Source organism: Megalobrama amblycephala, linkage group LG17, assembly GCF_018812025.1.
Source record: "Megalobrama amblycephala isolate DHTTF-2021 linkage group LG17, ASM1881202v1, whole genome shotgun sequence".
In the NCBI taxonomy this organism is placed as follows: Eukaryota; Metazoa; Chordata; class Actinopteri; order Cypriniformes; family Xenocyprididae; genus Megalobrama; species Megalobrama amblycephala.
The window spans coordinates 1672387-1693368 of NC_063060.1; the positions used below are offsets into that span (position 1 = coordinate 1672387).

Sequence of the window (20982 nt, forward strand, 5' to 3'; positions counted from 1 at the left end):
CACTTTAGCAATAATCTGCCAAGTGTCATCTTTAAAAAGAGAGCAAACTTCCGTCTGTGCTCCAAAACATTCAAGATTTATGACCATTTAAGTTGGAAATTTCTTTTTCAGGTCTATGCTCAAAAAGTGAATAAATGGATTATAACTACGGCATAAATATTATTTAGTACCATAAAATCCCCTGAAAATACAAAATATTAAATAAAAAACATTATCGAACTAAAATAGTACATTCTTTTCACTGCTATAAAATAATTTCAGTCATTTTTGACCGCCAGCACCAGGGGGTTAAATACAGTATTAAACATGAAAAATAGTGTCAAAGTCACTTTCCATTATAATTACAACTTCAATTTCTACATTAAAGCGGCTCTCTGGTGTGTTCATGTTTTTACTCGCTTCTGACCTTGACGGACTGAACAGAAGAAATGAACCGAAGGTTTCCATATTAAAGAAGGCGGAGCCTCTGAGCCACACCCATATATTACATCATCGCCACGGCCCAATGGTAGTATGAAGGTGTTTACGAATGTTTCAAACTCCTGAAACGAACGCCAAACAAACTTTGATTTGGCTTGATTTTGTTCAAAATGACATCACACCAGTTTGTTTTTCAATTTCGCTTGAAGTATATAAGGGCCTTAAGTGTGCTGATTCATGAGAGAGCAACTTCTGAGCAAATAAGTTTTCCTGTCCAGCTGAACACAGCAGGAATATCTAACAAGAGCACAAACTGTTAGTGTGTGTGTTACATAACTCATGAAGATAATTACAGTAAAAGTGTTTAGATTAAGACTAATAAAAGACTATGACATGAAAACCAACAGGATGAAACAGACACAAAGATAAAGAGGAAATGAAAGCAAAAAAATCAAAGAAGGACAGGAATATGAAGGACTCACAACATGAAGTCTTGCTCCCAGCTGGGCTGGCTGCCCCGTACCGCGATAGTCGTACTCTTCACATTCTGAACCTTCAGAGTCACATACGTGTTGAATTTCTCTGCATGAGCAAAAGGAATAAGAAATATCAATCATAACATTCACATACAGTGTTTCTGAGATTTTTAATCTATCTATCTATCTATCTATCTATCTATCTACTAGTTGATCAACACAAATAAGACTCACACAAGCTGTGAAATCATGTGTGATGTTGGTTCACTTACCCTGCGGTCCATCATACTTGGCCTTCTTCACTGTGAATAACAAACAGAGGAGTAATGGTTAGTAGCAGACAAATAATGAGCAAATAAATCAGAACAAAAATGAGATCAAAGCTCCAGTTAATCTTGAACACAACAAAAGATTTTGATGTTTGTCTGTTCAAACCTCTCTGCAACAACAGAGCTGTATTTCTGTGAAAACCTCCCGCTGTGAGAGTACGTGAAAAAAAAATCATGAACATGATTCGAAAAGGTTAAATGGTCCTGAAAAAAAAAGTCACGCATTGGAAATGAATGGGAGACGAATTTCATCTAGTGGAAGCGTTTGGTACTGCGCCCAAACAAAATCTTACTGAAAGCTCATTTTTTGAGGTATCAAACTTGTTTAGACTTATGGCTTTGATTTTCTTGCATTTTTAGAGTAAAATGTGTTTTGGAAAATATATATTTCATTTAAAATTTGAAAATAGTATTTTTGTGCATTTTTCATAACAATAAACGTAAAATTCTAAAAGTTCACTTTAAAAAAAAAAAATTAACTTTAGCAATAATCTGCTTAAAAAGAGAGCAAACTTCAGTCTGTGCTCCAAAACATTCAAGATTTATGACCGTTTAACTTTAAGTTAAATTTAATTTTCAGGTCTATGCTCAAAAAGTGAATAAATGAAGTATAACTACGGCATAAATATAATTCTGTACCATAATATCCCCTGAAAAAACATTATCGAACTAAAATAGTACATTCTTTTCATTTCTATAAAATAATTTCAGTCATTTTTGACCACCAGCACCAGAGGGTTAAAGCAGCTTTACAGTATTAAACATGAAAAATAGTGTCAAAGTCACTTTCAATTATAATTACAACTTCAATTTCTACATTAAAGCGGCTCTCTGGTGTGTTCATGTTTTTACTCACATCTGACCTCGATGCAAGTAAAATGCAGAAGTGTCTGAGACATACAGTATATATTTAGAAAAAGAAGAGGTCATGTATTATAGATTAGTCTCTTCATAAAGAAGTGAGGGGATTTCTTAACATTTCCCATCTCTCTGCACAGTGATGACGTGTGTCCCTGCATTACTGATGCTCCGCTGTAGCACATCATGGCATGCATTGCAGAGGAGCATTAATATTCAAACCCACTCCGTACCCCCATCCAACCCACCCGAAGCTCATCTTCTCTCCTCTTCCTCAGAACGGCCATTAAAACAGGAAGTGAGTGGGTTTTAAAGCCATGAGTCAGCCGGACTCTACACACACACACTGCTGGTCCTCTATAAACGCTTCATGTGGTTTTCATCTTCACTCCAATCTAAAGTGAGCTGCATTCTGGGTAATCATTACTATAGTGCTGTTGCGGTGATTTTGATGCGTTCGCATTCGTTCCGGAACCTCTGCCGACCGGAATTCCGGCCAATAAAACCATTTGAAAAGATGAGAGGACAGAGCCGGCATTAGTTTAATCTCACACACTCAGGCAGAGAGAGCCCACGTCAGCGCTGCAGGATATGACATCAGAGAAGGATGAAGATTGAGCAGATGTTGTGAGACTGATCAATATATCATTCCAGGTCAATCTGACCCGCAGCACACTTTTGAGTTCTCAGAAATACTGATTAAAGGATGTTTTTGTTGCAATTGTGTGATTATTTCTCATTTAGGGTCATGAACATGCCTGCAAAGTTTCGACACCATGAGAAATTTCATGGTTAAACCAAAATAAACATAAAAAAATATGTATTTTGTAATTTCAGTTTCTCAGCTACCAACTGAGGGTATTTAACCCTAAAAAAAAAAAACATTTTAATCCACTAATCCAATCTGTATGCTTTAAAATACAGTACAGTACAGTAAAGAGGAGATTCTCGGCTTTCCAGTGATATCGCATTTATCTCATTCTGATCTCATTCTCATTCAGAGGCTCCGTGGTTACGTCATCAAAATCTGCAGCATTGATTTGTGCATGCAATGCATGTGGTTTGTTCCTCTAAGCCAAACAGAAACGATTGTTGATGCCTAGTCCCACCTCCTATGCCCAGATTGGTAAACCATCATCATCTCAACCAATAAACATGGGTTTTGCTCATTTGAACCACGATACTATCATGTTTCTTTGGAAGTATGAATAAGCGCGAAGTGAAAGTATTTGCGTGTATCTGCGTGTATGAAAACAAACACAAAAATTACAGATTTGAATGAGAACACTCATGTTATGACTTTGACATAACATGAACCAAAAATGAGGATAAAACAGTTGGACATCAGATAAGTTATTGCAATTTATGTTTTCAAACGTGTCTCTACGCAGTGAACCGATGCAATCAAATGCGAACGTGAGGAGTATCGCCACGTGACTGCTCACTTATTTTATAGTTTGTGAAGATCATTAACATTAGTATTTTTCTCTCTCATTTTGTGTGTATTTTGTGAAAAAAGCCTTTGCACTGTTTTTATTTTCCTTGCACAAGACAATTTTCATAATTTTTTTCATTACTTGCAACACTATTTGATTTTATTCATGCTCAGCTTGAAAATATATTTTTCTAATAAGTCACGTGCTTAAGTGTTCTGTTGTATAACTTTTTTTTTGTATTAATTTTACTCCCTGTCTTTTTTGGACACACATTATCAATAAATAAAGTACACCTGTTTATCCCTAAAGAGTAATATTGTAGTTTTATCTAGAGTAATATTGTAACAAATGGCTATAACTTGCTTAGAGATTGCTAAATTTAGATAAAATTTCATCTGAAAGTTTAAAACATCCAAATATAACTTTTTAAAGAAAAAATTCAAACTTCAGGAGGTTTTGTGTGAGTTTACAGTGAAAATCACTCAATTTTTGCTGGCATTTTTTTGAAATTCTTTGAATTTTATCCATTCTCAGACAAAATAAATGTAAAATTGGCACTTTAAATGAGCTAAACTGAAACTTCAAGTTGTTCTGTTTAAAATGATATATGGCACTTGATGCTGACTGCTAGAATGGGTTAGAAAACCCGAGAAAAGTGCAGGCGAGTCAAAAATGCTCTATTCACAATTCTGCATTTGACAGATGCTTTTATTTAAAGAATTTATTCTGCATTGAAGGTGTAAATTTTTATCAGTTCATGCATGTGAATTTTGTGGGAACTCATTATCTTGCCATTTTTAGCACCATATTTTTTAATTTTTTTAAATCATATGTTCTCGTGTTTATTTTTTTGTAATGTTGAAATAAGAATTAATGTTTTTTTTTTTTTTTATTGTATTGAATCCAATTAGGGTCAATTTGACAAAACATAACGATCGTCCCCAGAAGCTTAACGTAAAACAAGAGTTAGGAGACTATTCAATTTGTTCAGCACTCAATGGAAGGAAAACACAGATAATGAAACTTCAGAGCATGAGGAGAAAAGAAAGTCACACAGGGAATAGAAGGAATATTCCTTTGTGACTTCCTTTCTTTTGAGAAACACAAAAGGAGTTTTTTCAAACAACAAAAGCATACGGTGACCAAAGGCTGTCAAGAACAAAACAGCACTACGAAAGTATCATTAAAGCAGTCCATAAGACAGATATAAAATATTAATGTCTTTTGAAGCCATACAATAGCTTTGTGTAAGGAACGGAACATCATTTAAAGGTGCCCTAGAATCAAAAATTGAATTTTCCTTGGCATAGTTGAATAACAAGAGTTCAGTACATGGAAATGACATACAGTGAGTCTCAAACTCCATTGCTTCCTCCTTCTTATATAAATCTCATTTGTTTAACAGGCGAATCTCAACTGTTATGCAACAGTCGGGATCATTAATATGTACGCCCCAATATTTGCATATGCCAGCTCATGTTCAAGGCATTAGACAAGGGCAGCCAGTATTAACGTCTGGATCTGTGCACAGCTGAATCATCAGACTAGGTAAGCAAGCAAGAACAACAGCGAAAAATGGCAGATGGAGCAATAATAACAGACATAATCCATGATATCATGATATTTTTAGTGATATTTGTAAATTGTCTTTCTAAATGTTTCGTTAGCATGTTGCTAATGTACTGTTAAATGTGGTTAAAGTTACCATCATGGAGACAAGAGAGCCATCGCTATTTTCATTATTAAACACTTGCAGTCTGTATAATTCATAAACACAACTTCATTCTTTATAAATCTCTCCAACAGTGTGTAATGTTAGCTTTAGCCACGGAGCACTATCAAACTCATTCAGAATCAAATGTAAACATCCAAATAAATACTATACTCACATGATCTGACGCATGCATGCAGTATGCATGACGAACATCTTGTAAAGATCCATTTGAGGGTTATATTAGCTGTGTGAACTTTGTAAATGCACTGTATTATAGTCGAGAGCTCGGGTGCAGGGAGCGCGTGATTTAAAGGGGACGCAACCTGAATTGGTGCATAGTTAATGATGCCCCAAAATAGGCAGTTAAAAAAATTAAGTAAAAAAATTCTATGGGGTATTTTGGGCTGAAACTTCACAGACACATTCAGGGGACACCTTAGACTTATATTACATCTTGTAAAAACTGGTTCTAGGGCACCTTTAAGCCTTGGGACACAAGAACCATCGTCCAAACACAATAAATGCTGGTCTCTCTAGCAGGAAACACAACAGTTTAATTCTGTTTAATTTTGTGTTTCTCAGTGGAAAACACTGAAGGCTCTTATTAGACTCGTTTGGAGTTTGTTTCTTGGGTTCTGAGTCATTGTGTCTGTTTGGGGTTTTCCTTCAGGTGTCACTGATGAATCCTGGATGCTTCTTTCTGCCCAATTAGACCAACAGCAGATAATGTCATTTATCAGACTCTTCTCACATGCACTGGACATTAATGGCTCATTGAATTCACCCACATTTCTTTTCATTTCATCCCTCACAAACAAACTACTTTCACAATTGAAGGGGTCGTGAACTGTGTTGTTTTATTATTTTATAACGTTTCCTTGGATGCACTTATAATGTTAGTATGATTTTTACATAAAAAAACATCATAATTTAGAAATAACAGGCATTTTTCATACCCTGATTTGAGCGCTCTGTTTTAAGGGGCGTATCTGCTGTGAGACTTCAGTGTAAACGCTCACTGCTGTGATTGGCTGATGTCTTTGCATATGGAAATAGCTAATTATATGGAACTCTCGAAAACTTACAGCTCTCAAGGTTTAATAATCGTGAAAAGTGCATTCTATTATAGCATTATATTTAGATCATGGCATGAAAGGTTGCAGTGATGAGCAGCTGATCGCAGACATGTTGAGTGCATGAATACAGTGATCTCGTCATTGTAACTCGATTTCTGCACACTAACGAATGCTTTCATCATAACTAACAGTGCAAACACAATGTAAATAAAACTGATTCTTTGGCAAGTCTAGAACACTTGCACTGTTTGATTGACAGCTCTAGCGATTGTAAAGGGAGCGTTCTTTGATCGCTTTGTGTATATATAATTTAATCACAGTTTAAATAATTGACTATTTTCATCCTACTAAGAGAAACAAGGTGAAGTTGAGCGTTTAGTCACTGGTTTGATTTACTGACAATAAATGATTTTGAGACTGCAGGCCTACATGAGTCATTACATATCAGTAGGGCTGGGCGATTTTTCCGATTAATTCGAATTGAATGTTTTGCCACAATTTTATTATTTTCATATTGAGAAATCATGGTTTTGAATAAAAATGTTAGCAAGCATTATAATTAGACATATGATGACAATTCAGCAATGATAACCATTAGGACATTAGGTGACCATTAGGTGTTGTTCACTCAGGAATTGCATTGAAAAAAACGAGACGCGGGCAGTGGAATGGGGAAAAAAGCAAAGCAAAGACGTGATCTGAACTTTTTTTAACTTGTGCACCACATTTAGAATGCCGTTTCATGGGTGAGACAACCAAACATGTCCGCTAAACATAAAAGCAATAGGAAAAATAGAGCAATGTAATGCAAAAACTACTACTGTATGTTTGATATTTATGTTTGCATGATGGTGACAGGCTGAAACGTGCTCTTGTTTTCTGTTTTTGCAAACCATTTGCTGTTAATAATTGTTATTTATTGCTATTACTTTTTGGCTAAGAAATATTTAGCTTTTTTTATTTTATATTATTTCTGATTATATAGAATATGTTTAAGATAGATAGATAGAGTTTGCAGGTGAGGTTATTGAACGTGTCCCAGATGCATATAAAAATAGATCCTCCATTCTGATACAGCTTCTTTATATCTGCACAGTAGACAGAAATATGATGACCCGATGCAGGCAGAGCAGCCACTATGCATCTGTGCAAAGACCAAGTCTATTTTCAGCCACTGAGATCTTTCCACTTCACAGCTAAAACATAAGCAGGCCCTCAGTCAACTAATGGCTGAAGAACTGGGGCAAAACCGGAAGCAATCTTTGCCATGCAGCTCCACCTCTGATTGAATTATAGAGAGCTGGGCGGCTCTGTCATATGGTGTTTCATTGAGTGCAGTTAAAACAGACCACTGTAATATATCAGTACAGAGGCCAGATCAATGAAGAGGACGCTGGATCGCAGAACCCAGGAAACTAGTGCTTAATAATAGCTCAAAATCATAAATCACTGGCAATATAAATAATTCAGAGCTGGATCTGGTGCCCACAAACAACACATCGTAATCAATGACTCCCAGGCCCCATTTATTCGCCACAGCCGAGGGGAAAACAACCAGCTGACTGTGAAAGGAAATGAAGCAAAGGAGTTAAAAACAATTCAGATGCAGTTCTGCTGTTCAATGAACATGTCTAGTATATAAGTGCGAGTGCATTTGAAAATGCAAGAACGCTTGAAAATGTTCTCATATAATGAGGTTCAGCTGAACACACTGAGAAATAATGTGTGCAAAAATCAAAACATTCACTCTGAAATCTAATGGGCTTCTTGAATGGGATTTACATTCATGGCCAGAGGAAAATGTTATTGCTCAGATGTCGCTCTTTTATAACATTGATTCAGATGTTTCTCCTAAAACACAAAGGAGTCAGAATTGTCATGAAGTAAGAGTATAAATCTATAAAATCAGCAGTGCAAATAATTAGAGAATTTGATGAGAAACATTTGAGGTCATATTGAGATTTCTGATTTTTTTTATTATTATTATGGCCAAATATCTTAAAAAGCATTATCAATAAAGCTTAGCAATAAAACTCCTCATAAACATCAAAACACATCAGTAAATGTGAAGACTTTTTTCATACTGTAACGGGTGGACCAATCAGACGCAAATTATTCATTATATTTAATAAACAATCTGGTAATGTATTTGGACGTACAATTTTTTGTCACATACTGTTTTTTGCATACTATATAGTAGAGAAGTATACGATTTCGATGCAGCCTATGTATTCGGACATACAACTTTTGTCACATACTGTTTTTCGCATACTATATAGTAGAGAAGTATTCGATTTTGGATGCAGCCAATGTATTAGGACATGCTACTTTTGTCACATACTGTTTTTGCATACTATATACTAGGGAAGTGTTCGATTTTGGATGCAGCCCATGTATTTGGACATGCTACTTTTGTCACATACTGTTTTTTGCATACTATATACTAGAGAAGTGTTTGATTTCGGATGCAGCCCATGTATTTGGACATGCTACTTTTGTCACATACTGTTTTTGCATACTATATACTAGGGAAGTGTTCGATTTTGGATGCAGCCCATGTATTTGGACATGCTACTTTTGTCACATACTGTTTTTTGCATACTATATACTAGAGAAGTGTTTGATTTCGGATGCAGCCAATGCATTCGGGCATGCTACTTTTGTCACATACTGTTTTTTTGCATACTATATACTAGAGAAGTGTTCGATTTCGGATGCAGCTTATGTATTTGGACATACTACTTTTGTCACATACTGTTTTTCGCATACTATATAGTAGAGAAGTGTTTGATTTCGGATGCAGCTTATGTATTTGGACATGCTACTTTTGTCACATACTGTTTTTCGCATACTATATACTAAGGAAGTGTTTGATTTTGGATGCAGCCCATGTATTCGGACATACAACTTTTGTCACATACTGTTTTTTGCATACTATATACTAGAGAAGTGTTCGATTTCGGATGCAGCTTATGTATTTAGACATGCTACTTTTGTCACATACTGTTTTTTGAATACTATATACTAGAGAAGTGTTTGATTTCGGATGCAGCTTATGTATTTGGACATGCTACTTTTGTCACATACTGTTTTTTGCATACTATATACTAGAGAAGTGTTCAATTTCGGATGCAGCTTATGTATTTGGACATGCTACTTTTGTCACATACTGTTTTTCACATACTATATACTAGAGAAGTGTTCGATTTTGGATGCAGCCAATGTATTTGGACATGCTACTTTTGTCACATACTGTTTTTGCATACTATATACTAAGGAAGTATTCGATTTTGGATGCAGCCCATGTATTCGGACATACAACTTTTGCAACATACAGTTTTTCGTATACTATATACTAGAGAAGTGTTCGATTTCAGATGCAGCCAATGTATTCGAACATACAACTTTTGTCACATACAGTTTTTTGCATACTATATACTAGAGAACTGTTCGATTTTGGATGCAGCCAATGTATTTGGACATGCTACTTTTGTCACATACTGTTTTTTGCATACTATATACTAGAGAACTGTTCGATTTCGGATGCAGCCAATGTATTTGGACATGCTACTTTTGTCACATACTGTTTTTCGCATACTATATACTAGAGAAGTGTTTGATTTCAGATGCAGCCCATGTATTCGGACATACAACTTTTGTCACATACTGTTTTTCGCATACTACATACTAGAGAAGTATTCGATTTCGGATGCAGCCAATGTATTTGGACATACAACTTTTGTCACATACTGTTTTTTGCATACTATATCCTAAGGAAGTATTTGATTTTGGATGCAGCCCATGTATTTGGACATGCTACTTTTGTCACATACTGTTTTTTGCATACTATATACTAAGGAAGTATTCGATTTTGGATGCAGCCCATGTATTCGGACATACTACTTTTACCACATACTGTTTTTGCATACTATATACTAAGGTAGAAACTTCACAGACTGCTGTGGCGAGGTGTTTTGAAATAAGAGATGGTCCTTTTAGTAACTCTTTCCATAACATCATTTCCAGTTTCACTTACATGTGTGATTGTGTGAATGTGTTTGTTTAGATTAGTTTGTGTTCGTGATTTAGTTAAAGTTCCCCTGTGGTGAAAATCAAGTTCTTAATGTTGTTCATATGTCTATCTGGTGTTTTTAACATGCTTTAAGGCAAACCATGTGCAAATTCATAAGTTAACACCATTGCTGAGTATTTTCTCTTCAAAACTGCAGTAAACCAAAGACAGTCTCAAAAACGCACTTTAAAATCAATGGTGTTTGTGACGTCACAAACTACCTTGTGACCAATCATGTCAGCATGCCAGCGGGCTTTAGCCTATCATTAACTGAACGCGCAATACTGAGCATTCCCTGGATGAACTGATTAATTGATTGTAATATTAATTTAGCTACATCAAGCTAATCTGATTAACTGATCTAAATATTCATAATTAATAATAAGTTATGATTAATTATTAATATTTGCCCTTTGAGCTAATTTGCTACAATACAATAAGAGTATAGAGCTTTAAAATTTATATGGACTTCACTGCAGTGCAAATAATTTGAGAATTCAATGAGAAATGTTTGAGATTTCAGACTTTTAAATGCAGACTTTGAGATCTTGGCTAATCTGAACACCGTTTAAGACATTATTAAGATTTCTTCTGAAACAAATGTGAGATTGCATGGTCGTTTTCTAACAAGCAATATGAAAACAAGAGACTTCATTTGCTCTTCATCATTCCAATCTAAGTCGAGAAATTAAAGTGATTTTTCTTTCATTTTGGCCAAGTATCTTAAAAAGCATTTGGACATTATTTGTGAGCAATAAAACTCCTCATACACATAGAAACACATTACTAACTGTCAAGACTTTGCTTTTTCCTGAGATGTTTGGCTGAAAACAGGTGGTGGGATGTTATCCGCCCATGCTAAAGCGTTTTCAATATTACATAAGTGTGAAAACACTCCTACATTCAGCATCCGTAGAGGGATGACAACCCCACCAAACATAAGAGTTATATCACACAACAGCAGAAAGAGGTGAGCTATTATGTAAAGCATTCATATAGGATGTTTAGAATTCATTATGCAAACTGTTAAAGGTTATATATGCAAATGTGTCTAATGGAGCGCCTGACAATACCAAACACATGCTATCTTAAGAGCTTAATTCAGTCATGACCCTTTATGCTCCACACTCTCTCCTGTAATGAACATTGATCCAACACCTCTGTCATGACAAACAGCACATCAAGAATAAGAGCTTCAGTCGTCTCTCTGAGCAATAAACCTATGACCCTTTTCCCGAGCAGTCGCTGTGCCTTTACTCTTGGACTTCCTCTAAATCAAAGCTCCTGATTTACAGCGCAGGAAAGAGAGAGTGGACTGAGACAATTCCCAGACGAGGAACTTGACTTCAGAAGGAAGCTGCTGTCAGAGTCTTAATATTGTGTTTGAGTGTAAATCTAGCCATTTCCCAGGCATATTTCATCCTAAAAAAGGGGGAAAAAATTGGAATTTTTTTTCCATTACAAAAAATCTCATCACTGTAATTAATACCAATAATAAGAATAGTCCTGGATGAACAAAATAATTTTTTTAATCATTTAAGGCAATAAAAAATACTACCATGATAAATAGTAGACAGCGTACATCACATATATTGCTTGTCTTTTTGCATTATGGTAAGGAAAATTTGATTTTTTACAATAAGGTTTCATTAATTAACTATATAGTTAGTTAGTAGTTAACATGAATTAAGAATAAACAATACTTCTACAGCATTTATTAAGCTTAGTTAATGTTAATTTCAACATTTACTACATTATTAAAATCAAATGTTGTATTTGTTACCGTATGCACTGTGAACTAACATGAACAAACAATGAACAATTGAAATTTAATTAACTAACATTAACGAAAATTAATAAATACAGTAACAAATGTATTGCTCATTGTTAGTTCATGTAGTTAAATACATAATGTTAACAAATGAGACCTTATTGTAAATTGTATTTTTTTTTATACATACACTTTATTCATTCAGTGTTGGGTGTAATGCATTACTAAGTAATTAATTACTGTTAAAAGTAAATTTAAAGTAAAGTAAGGGATTACTCTTAATTTTTCTGTAATTTAATTACAGTTACTTCTGATGTAAATGCATTAAATACTTTAGAGATTATAGAACAAATATATATAAAACAATAGTGGATTTAACATCATTATTTATCGTCTAATGTGAAAATGTATGTTTTTAATGTAAATTTAAATACTTCGGTCAGTTCAAGAATAATTTATGCAATTTTATATTATTTATTCGAAAGAATTAAAAGAGCCGTTTCATATCAATCCTTGTTTTGTTCAACTGGTCGAGGCTGATATAAGATTTAGAAAGTAATTAGTAAGTAATGCAATACTTCTTGAAGAGAGAATTAGTACAGTAATCTAATTACACTGTTGAAGATGTAATTAATTACTTTTTTAGATTAACTTATCCAACATACACACACACACACACACACATATATATATATATATATATATATATATATATATATATATATATATATATACACAAAAACATGCATACATACCATAATGCAAAAAAAATAAAAACATAAAATTTATGTAATATATACAATATATATATTTTTTACATTAACTTTTTCATTGAATGTGTCACAAAATATCTAAATAAGCTTATATATATATATATATATATATATATATATATATATATATATATATATATATATATATATATATATATATATTATTTTTTTTTTATTTTTTTTTTTATGATTTTGTGGTAAAATATGATCCAGGCATGTTTTTAACACTTTATATTTAATTTAATGTATACATATATACAGTCAAACCAAAAATTATTCATCAAAAATTAGACATTTTCGATATTTTTGATATATTTTTCCTAGTGGGTGCAGTACAATATAGTTCATTTATGTAAATGAGGATAGCAAAATAAAGTAAACTGTGACATATTATACCCAAAAATTCTTCATACAGCGGACTACCAGTAAAATTGATAAAAATTTGGATCCAAAAATTATTCAGACACTTTGACCTGACCATGTTTTGCTTAAGTGTTATCTGACATAATTAAGATTAATATTTTATGACACAGTTTAACTCTGAAATCTCGTCATATTTTATTACCATTTTTTTAATTTTAGTGAATAAACTGTATTAATGAATGAAATTATCAATAAATTTTGGTTTGACTGTATATATGCATATATTAAAAAATATTTGAATGATTGTGTTTCTTTGATTTTGTGATAAAATATGATCCAGGCATGATCTTGTCAGGTTTAGTGAGATGCTCATAATGACCAGCACTAAGTGTGTGTGTGTATGTGTGTGTGTGTGTGTGTGTGTGTGTTATATACTGGTGCAGCACAGAAGAAGAATGACTCGGCCACGTGTCACTGCATCAGAGCAAAATCAGCTATTTCATGTTTTTATAGTACATTGGATGCACAAGAATCTCTATGACTATTATGCATTACAGAACAAATATTGCTGTCAGAGCATGTACAGAAATGATGTCTATGTGATTGTTATTTTGAGGCACTGACAATCAAACCTGCACTGTACCGATCACGAACTAATCATTATGTTTTCCCCATAGCTAACGTGGGTGAACATGAAGAAACGTGACGCCCTGAACGATTCCACCGGTTCGCACCGTACAGAGCGTGACCAGAATGATCTTCACAGGAAATGTCATTTCATCAAGCTCACACACCCACACACACGCACAGGATTCCCTCACGAGCTCATTTCACACACCGCTCTAGAGATTTCCCACAATATGAGCAAACCCCTTTATAATAACACATTTCAACATATCATATCCTTAAAATAATACAACATTCTAATATAGTCTGTGTTAAATTCTAATATTCACATTGACTGGTTAATTAACAGGTGATCTGATGAATGAATCTTAAGAGGGGGGGAAAACTAAACACTAAAAAGAAGCTTTTTTATATATGCACCACGGTAAAACACTATGTGACAGCATTCCCTAACAAAACAGTGACATTTTTTGGACATGCACCATAATAGTACCATGGTATTCATGCACTTACCATGTAAAGATATGATGCATATCAAAGTCCTGTGGTATTGCAACAGTACTTATTCATGAAGGATACCATGCATTTATATGGTACATGTCAAAATGCAATGGTAGTAGCATGGTACTTATTTGTAAAAAGCAAATACTATGTGAAGTAGCCTGTATTCAATCTTTTGATACTGTATTATGGTACTTTTTGATAAGCACTCAGGATTAATTTGTCAGAGACAATTCTGTCCCAAAAAAAGGGCAAAAATAAGACTGTCACTCACCCCCAACGCACAGCAGAGACATCGCGCCGCGCCGCGTCGACCTCCTCCGGAACGGGACAGTCCGTTTACGTGCTGTGATTTGATTCAGCCGCCTTCACTCAACACACAGCCATGACTACACCTTTTGTAAAACAAACGCATAAATAAACAGACTAACTCAGAGAAAATCTTCATGCAAAGCACTTTCCTCTCAGTTTATCGGCCGTTTAGCGCACTGCCATCTTGCTTCAGCACCAGCGCCGCGCGGACAGCTCGCAGCGTGACGTCACGGTGATGAGAAGCAGACGAGCATCACACCACGCGCTGGAGTTTCTCTGTCCCGCGCGCGCACGAGGGACTCCCGCACATCCGCATGCAGAGCTGCGCCTACGTGCACAAATTATATAACAGCAGATGCATTCAAGCATGCAATAAGTCTGTATCATTTTGATGGAACCCGGCTGAGCATGTCAGATATATGAGAGGCGTCTACATTAAAACGAGAATTATAAATATTTATATATATTTTAGTATAGTCAGGATTTGCTTAATGCTTAATGGATACATGTAAAATGCAGGATAAGCACTATATTTGGGTTCGTAACCGCATGTCTCACAAAAAATTCATGACAGGTTTATTTTACGCAGATAACACTGCTGCAGATTTTGAATGCGTGACGTCATCGGAGCGCTTCCCCCGTCATCCGAATGGGGGCGTCATGACATTCTCAAGAGTTTTAATCTGACATCGTGTTAAAGGTTTAGTTCACCCAAAAATGAAAATAATGTCATTTATTATTCACCCTCATGCCGTTCCACACCCGTAAGACCTTCGTTAATCTTCGGAACACAAATTAAGATATTTTTGATGAAATCCGATGGCTCAGTGAGGCCTTCATAGCCAGCAATGACATTTAAACATATTTAAATCAGTTCATGTGAGTACAGTGGTTCAATATTAATATTATAAAGCCACGAGAATATTTTTGGTGCACCAAAAAACAAAATAACTACTTATTTAGTGATGGCCGATTTCAAAACACTGCTTCAGGAAGCATCGGAGCGTTATGAATCAGTGTGTCGAATCAGCGGTTCGGAGCACCAAAGTCACGTGATTTCAGCAGTTTGGCGGTTTGACACGCGATCCGAATCATGATTCGATACAGAAGAATCATAACACTCCGAAGCTTCCTGAAGCAGTGTTTTGAAATCAGCCATCACTAAATAAGTCGTTAAAAATATTCTCGTCACTTTATAATATTAATATTGAACCACTGTACTCACATGAATTGATTTAAATATGTTTTTAGTACATTGCTGGCTATGCAGGCCTCACTGAGCCATCGGATTTCAACAAAAATATCTTAATTTGTGTTCCGAAGATGAACGAAGGTCTTACGGGTGTGAAACAGCATGAGGGTGAGTAATTAATGACAGAATTTTCATTTTTGGGTGAACTAAGCCTTCAAGCTAAACACCTTCCGTTTGGAACACTAGATCTCACAATGGACATAGATATATACATATATACACCATATATTGTCGTAGTTGTGTGTTTATTAGCAAAGTCCCTTTAAGACAAGTCATTTCACTTGGCGGCCATCTTTGAAACACCTCTCGGGCATTCGAGTGCAGCTCCTATCTCTTTGAATGGGGAAACTTCAAATTCTCCAAATCTGTTTGCCAAGCTTTCGATTAAATTTCAATGAAATCTGACAACAACTGTCTCATAAATTTTGTTTCTAAACGCTCGAAACAATAAATAGACAATAAAACGGTATTTTTCAGGCTGGATCAAGCCAATGCGCAGTCCTAAATGCGCGTCTCTTGTGCCTCACTTCGAAGGCGCAAGTCTGACTGTTTCTATAGAAACCGCAGCTTCTAACGGCCGCTGCAGTGACGCGATGACTTTACTTTGATTGGCTCTTATTTAGAAGGCGGGACTTATTCCACCATATTGCGCGTTGCATAATAATACAAGTGACGCGTCTTATGTTATTCTATAGTCTGTTATTAGTCATGTTTAATCAAATAATCAAAATATATATATATATATATATATATATATATATGTGTGTGTGTGTGTGTGTGTGTGTGTGTGTGTGTGAGTTTCTTTGTTCTTTGAATAACCATCGATGCATGGACCTACGCTGTGGCCCTACGCCGTACGCTACGCATCGGTTTTCTTTTATACTAGGGCTGCACGATATATCGCGATTTATTGCAAATTTTATTGCACGTGATTTGGCAAAGGCTGCGATTATTTTATGTGCAGCTTGTCAGAGCTGTACGGTAGTGATGCGCGGATCACAGTTATATCCGCGGGCACTGCGGATAACCTGCGTGTTGGGTAATAAAAAATACCATTCAATTAATTGCGGGTGGGTCGCGGGTGGATGAGAGATAAATCATGAATGTTTTGATTAAAGACACAAACTCTCATTTCACGGTAAGACGTAATGAATGTGCATCATGCAGAAACAGTGTAGTATCTCTTCAGGGAAAACCAATTAAGAAAAATTTGCCGTGAGCAACTCCTAGTGGACATTATAGAAAATCTACATAAGATATTGCTTAATAATAATTGTAATTTTTCGTCAGGCACTAATTTGCAGACGCAATTGCGGGTTTCACTTGTTAAGCAGCAATGGAGGCAAAACAAATCAGAGAGAAATTTCAAAAAAGGAGAATTAAAAAAAGGGAAGGTAAGAAAAGCACAGTGTGGGAGCGTTTTAGTGTTAACTAATCAAGTGTTGGGTGTGATATGTGATATGTAACGGCTGTGAAACGCTGTACATGATAATAAACAAATAAAGCCTGTCCAGCCTTTGCTTGGGCTGAACATATTTAATGACTTGTGTGTGTGTGTGTGTGTGTGTGTGTGTGTTCGGGAAGTTGCAGTGACAGAAACAATGACATTCCAATTTAAGTTTGAAGTCTTAAGACATGCAATTTTGCCAAAAAAGGATTGTGATCAGTAGTAAATGCTTCTCCATCTGAAAGCCAGAGGGCGCTCTTGCGCAGAAACTCCAAATATGCCCTGCCACAGAAGTAGATAACACACTTCATTCCAGGAAATCCCTATGGGAATCATACTATCGCTGCAGCTGAATAAACAGAAGATTGAAACGCTTTGATTGATTAAACATGACTAATAAACACACGACTATGACAATATATGGTTTATCTCCTTAGTTCTTCAAGCCTTCTCGGATATTTTCATGATAATAAAGTATATTTATAATGCAATGCTAATCAACATAGCCTTTATCACTGTATAGAATATTATGAAATAATATGTTTTGTGTCTTATCATCATCTCACATAAGGGTGCTCAACTGTCGTTATGAATTGAGTTTGGAGTAAAAACATTATTGAATGTTGTATTTTGTTGGACAAGATGTTAATAAATGCTTCTCATGTCTGGAAAAATGTTTGACGCATGTTGCTTTTTCAAATGTACATAATAAGCGACTCAAACTCGCAGTGCTTTCAGATGGATTAGCACTTGGAGCCATACTTCATTGACAAGCTACACATAAAAAAATAATCAGACTTTGCGATTTCATAATCGCACTTAAGCGCGATTTTAATGTTATTTTTCGTATTGTGCGATAAATCGTGCAGCCCTAATTTATACTTCTGCGTTACTGTCCGCATCGATTTTTCTTTTTGACCTGATGGACGGGTTCTAGTAGACCAATCACAGCACTTGCGGCCCATGTAGAATTGACATATTGTTGCATTATTGGTGAGACGCTACGTCGTAGGCTACGCGTGCTACACAGCCTACGACATAGCTACGGCGTAGGTTTGACGCAGAAGTATAAACCAGCCTTTACCTTTGATTTCTCTCAACATGGGGACAGGAGAGGTGTCAGTCAATAAATGGGAAAACAAAGTAACTTACGTTACTTCTTTGAAAAAGTAACTCTGATATTTTGCTGTAAATATAAACGTAATGCGTTACTTTACTAGTTACTTGGGGAAAGTAATCTGATTACCTAAAGGGTTAGTTCACCCAAAAATGAAAATTGTGTCATTTATTACTCACCCTCATGCCGTTCCACACCCGTAAGACCTTCATTAATCTTCGGAACACAAATTAAGATATTTTTGTTGAAATCCGATGGCTCAGTGAGGCCTGCATAGCCAGCAATGACATTTCCTCTCTCAAGATCCATTATACACTGCGTTCCAAATTATTATGCAAGAGACAAATCATTCAAATTTCTGTACAATAAACATTCAGATTTTAGTTTTTCTAAGAAAATTTTTGTTTGTTTGTTTATTTATCCATGTCTTTTTAGATAACTGGTATCAATCTCAGACAAAATAATTTGCCAGGTCTATGGAAACCTTACTAAGAAGTTGTTCCACATTATTAAGCAAGTCACAGTTCTCATGCAATATGGGGAGGAAGAAAGATCTTTCTGAAGATGAAAAGCATGAAATGGTCCAATGTTGTGCAAAAGGCATGAAAACAACTAATATTGTGTGAAACTGAATGGAGATTATTAAATTATCATAAGATTTCTGAGTGATTTAGAGCACAGCAGAACTCGGTCAGATAAAGGCTTATTAAGGAAAGTTCCTGTCAAAAAAAAATAATTATATTAAAAGGGCAGCTATAAAAAAAGCCAGTGTTGAGCAGCAAACGGGTATTTGAAGCTGCTGGTGTCTCTGGAGTCTCAAGAAGCTCTCCATGCAGGCTGGCAGTTGTGTGTAAAGATGCATTTACCAAACCAAGACACCATTACCCAAACCTAACAAAGAGAAACATTTACAGTGGGTGTAGAAATACATTTTCAAACAGTTTTATTGCTGTGGTGTTTTTTTGCAGCATGGGATAGTGCATAGTGCATTGCATTTCAGAAGGCACTATCCTCCTTTTTATACCATAGCTGAAAATGGCCAGTTATGAACTCCACATATCTTGCAAAAGTCATTTTAATACCCTCCATCTCACTTCCCAGTATTCCAGCCCAAATCATCACCCACCAGCTCCTTGCTGACGTCGCAGTCTTGTTGGAATGTGGTGGCCATTCACCAACCATCCAGAAATCCATCCATTTAGACCATCCATTGTAGTACGGCATTAGTCAGTGAATAAAACTATTTAAAAATTAGTCTTCATGTATTTCTAAACCCACTGTAAATGTTTCTCTTTGTGAGGTTTGGTTTGGAGTGTCTGAAATGCATCTTTACGCACAACTGTCAGCCAGCATGAAGAGCTTCTTGAGACTCCAAAGACACCAGAAGCTTCAAATACCTGTTTGCTGCTCAACATTTATAGCTGCCCTTTTAATACAATTCATTTTTTTGACAGGGACTTTCCTCAATAAGCCTTTATCTGACCGAGTTCTGCTGTGCTCTAAATCACTCACAAATCTTATGATAATTCGATAATCTCCATTCAGTTTCACACAATATTAGTTGTTTTCATGCCTTTTGCACAACATCACACCATTTCATGCTTTTCATCTTCAGAAAGATCTTTCTTCCTCCCCATATTGCATGAGAACTGTGACTTGCTTAATAATGTGGAACAACCTCTAAGTAGGGTTTCCATAGATCTGGCAAATTAGTTTGTCTGAGATTTATACCAGTTATCTAAAAAGACATGGATAAATAAACGAACAAACATTTTCTTAGAAAAACTAAAATCTGAATGTTTATTCTACTGAAATCTTACTGATTTGTCTCTTGCATAATAATTTGGAACACAGTGTATATATATATATATATATATATATATATATATATATATATATATATATATATGTGTGTGTGTTTGTGTGTGTGTGTGTATGTGTGAGTTTCTTTGTTCTTTGAATAACCATCGATGCATGGACCTACGCTGTAGCCTCTACGCCGTACGCTACGCATCGGTTTTCTTTTATAGTAGGGCTGCACGATATATCGCGATTTATCGCAGATTTTATTGCACGTGATTTGGCAAAGGCTGCGATTATTTTATGCGCAGCTTGTCAGAGCTGTACGGTAGTGATGCGCGGATCGCGGTTATATCCGCGGGCACTGCGGATAACCTGCGTGTGGGGTAATGAAAAATAACATTCAATTAATTGCGGGCGGGTCGCGGTGGGGACAATGGGGACCAGAAACCGTTTGATTACTAACATTCTTCAAAATATCTTCTTTTGTGTTCAGCAGAACAAAGAAACTTACAGTTTTAGAACAACTTAAGGGTGAGTAAATTTTTCATTTTTTCATTTCATTTTCATTTTTGGGTGAACTATCCCTTTAAGACCGGATGTTGTGCGCGTGAGATGACAGGATACTGACTGCGCGT

The 20982-nt window shown here is 35.5% G+C and overlaps 1 protein-coding gene across 1 annotated transcript in view; it reads right to left on the reverse strand.

The window, feature by feature from the left end:
- The window catches only part of LOC125251477 (protein unc-13 homolog A), an 81449-nt gene extending 66382 nt beyond the window's left edge, over positions 1 to 15067 (reverse strand). Inside the window, 3 exon segments of the mRNA XM_048164503.1 lie at positions 903 to 1002; positions 1169 to 1198; positions 14691 to 15067. Of these exon segments, the coding sequence (XP_048020460.1) occupies positions 903 to 1002; positions 1169 to 1198; positions 14691 to 14712 (152 nt within the window). The 5' untranslated portion in view covers positions 14713 to 15067.
- Between the last annotated feature and the right edge of the window lie 5915 nt (positions 15068 to 20982).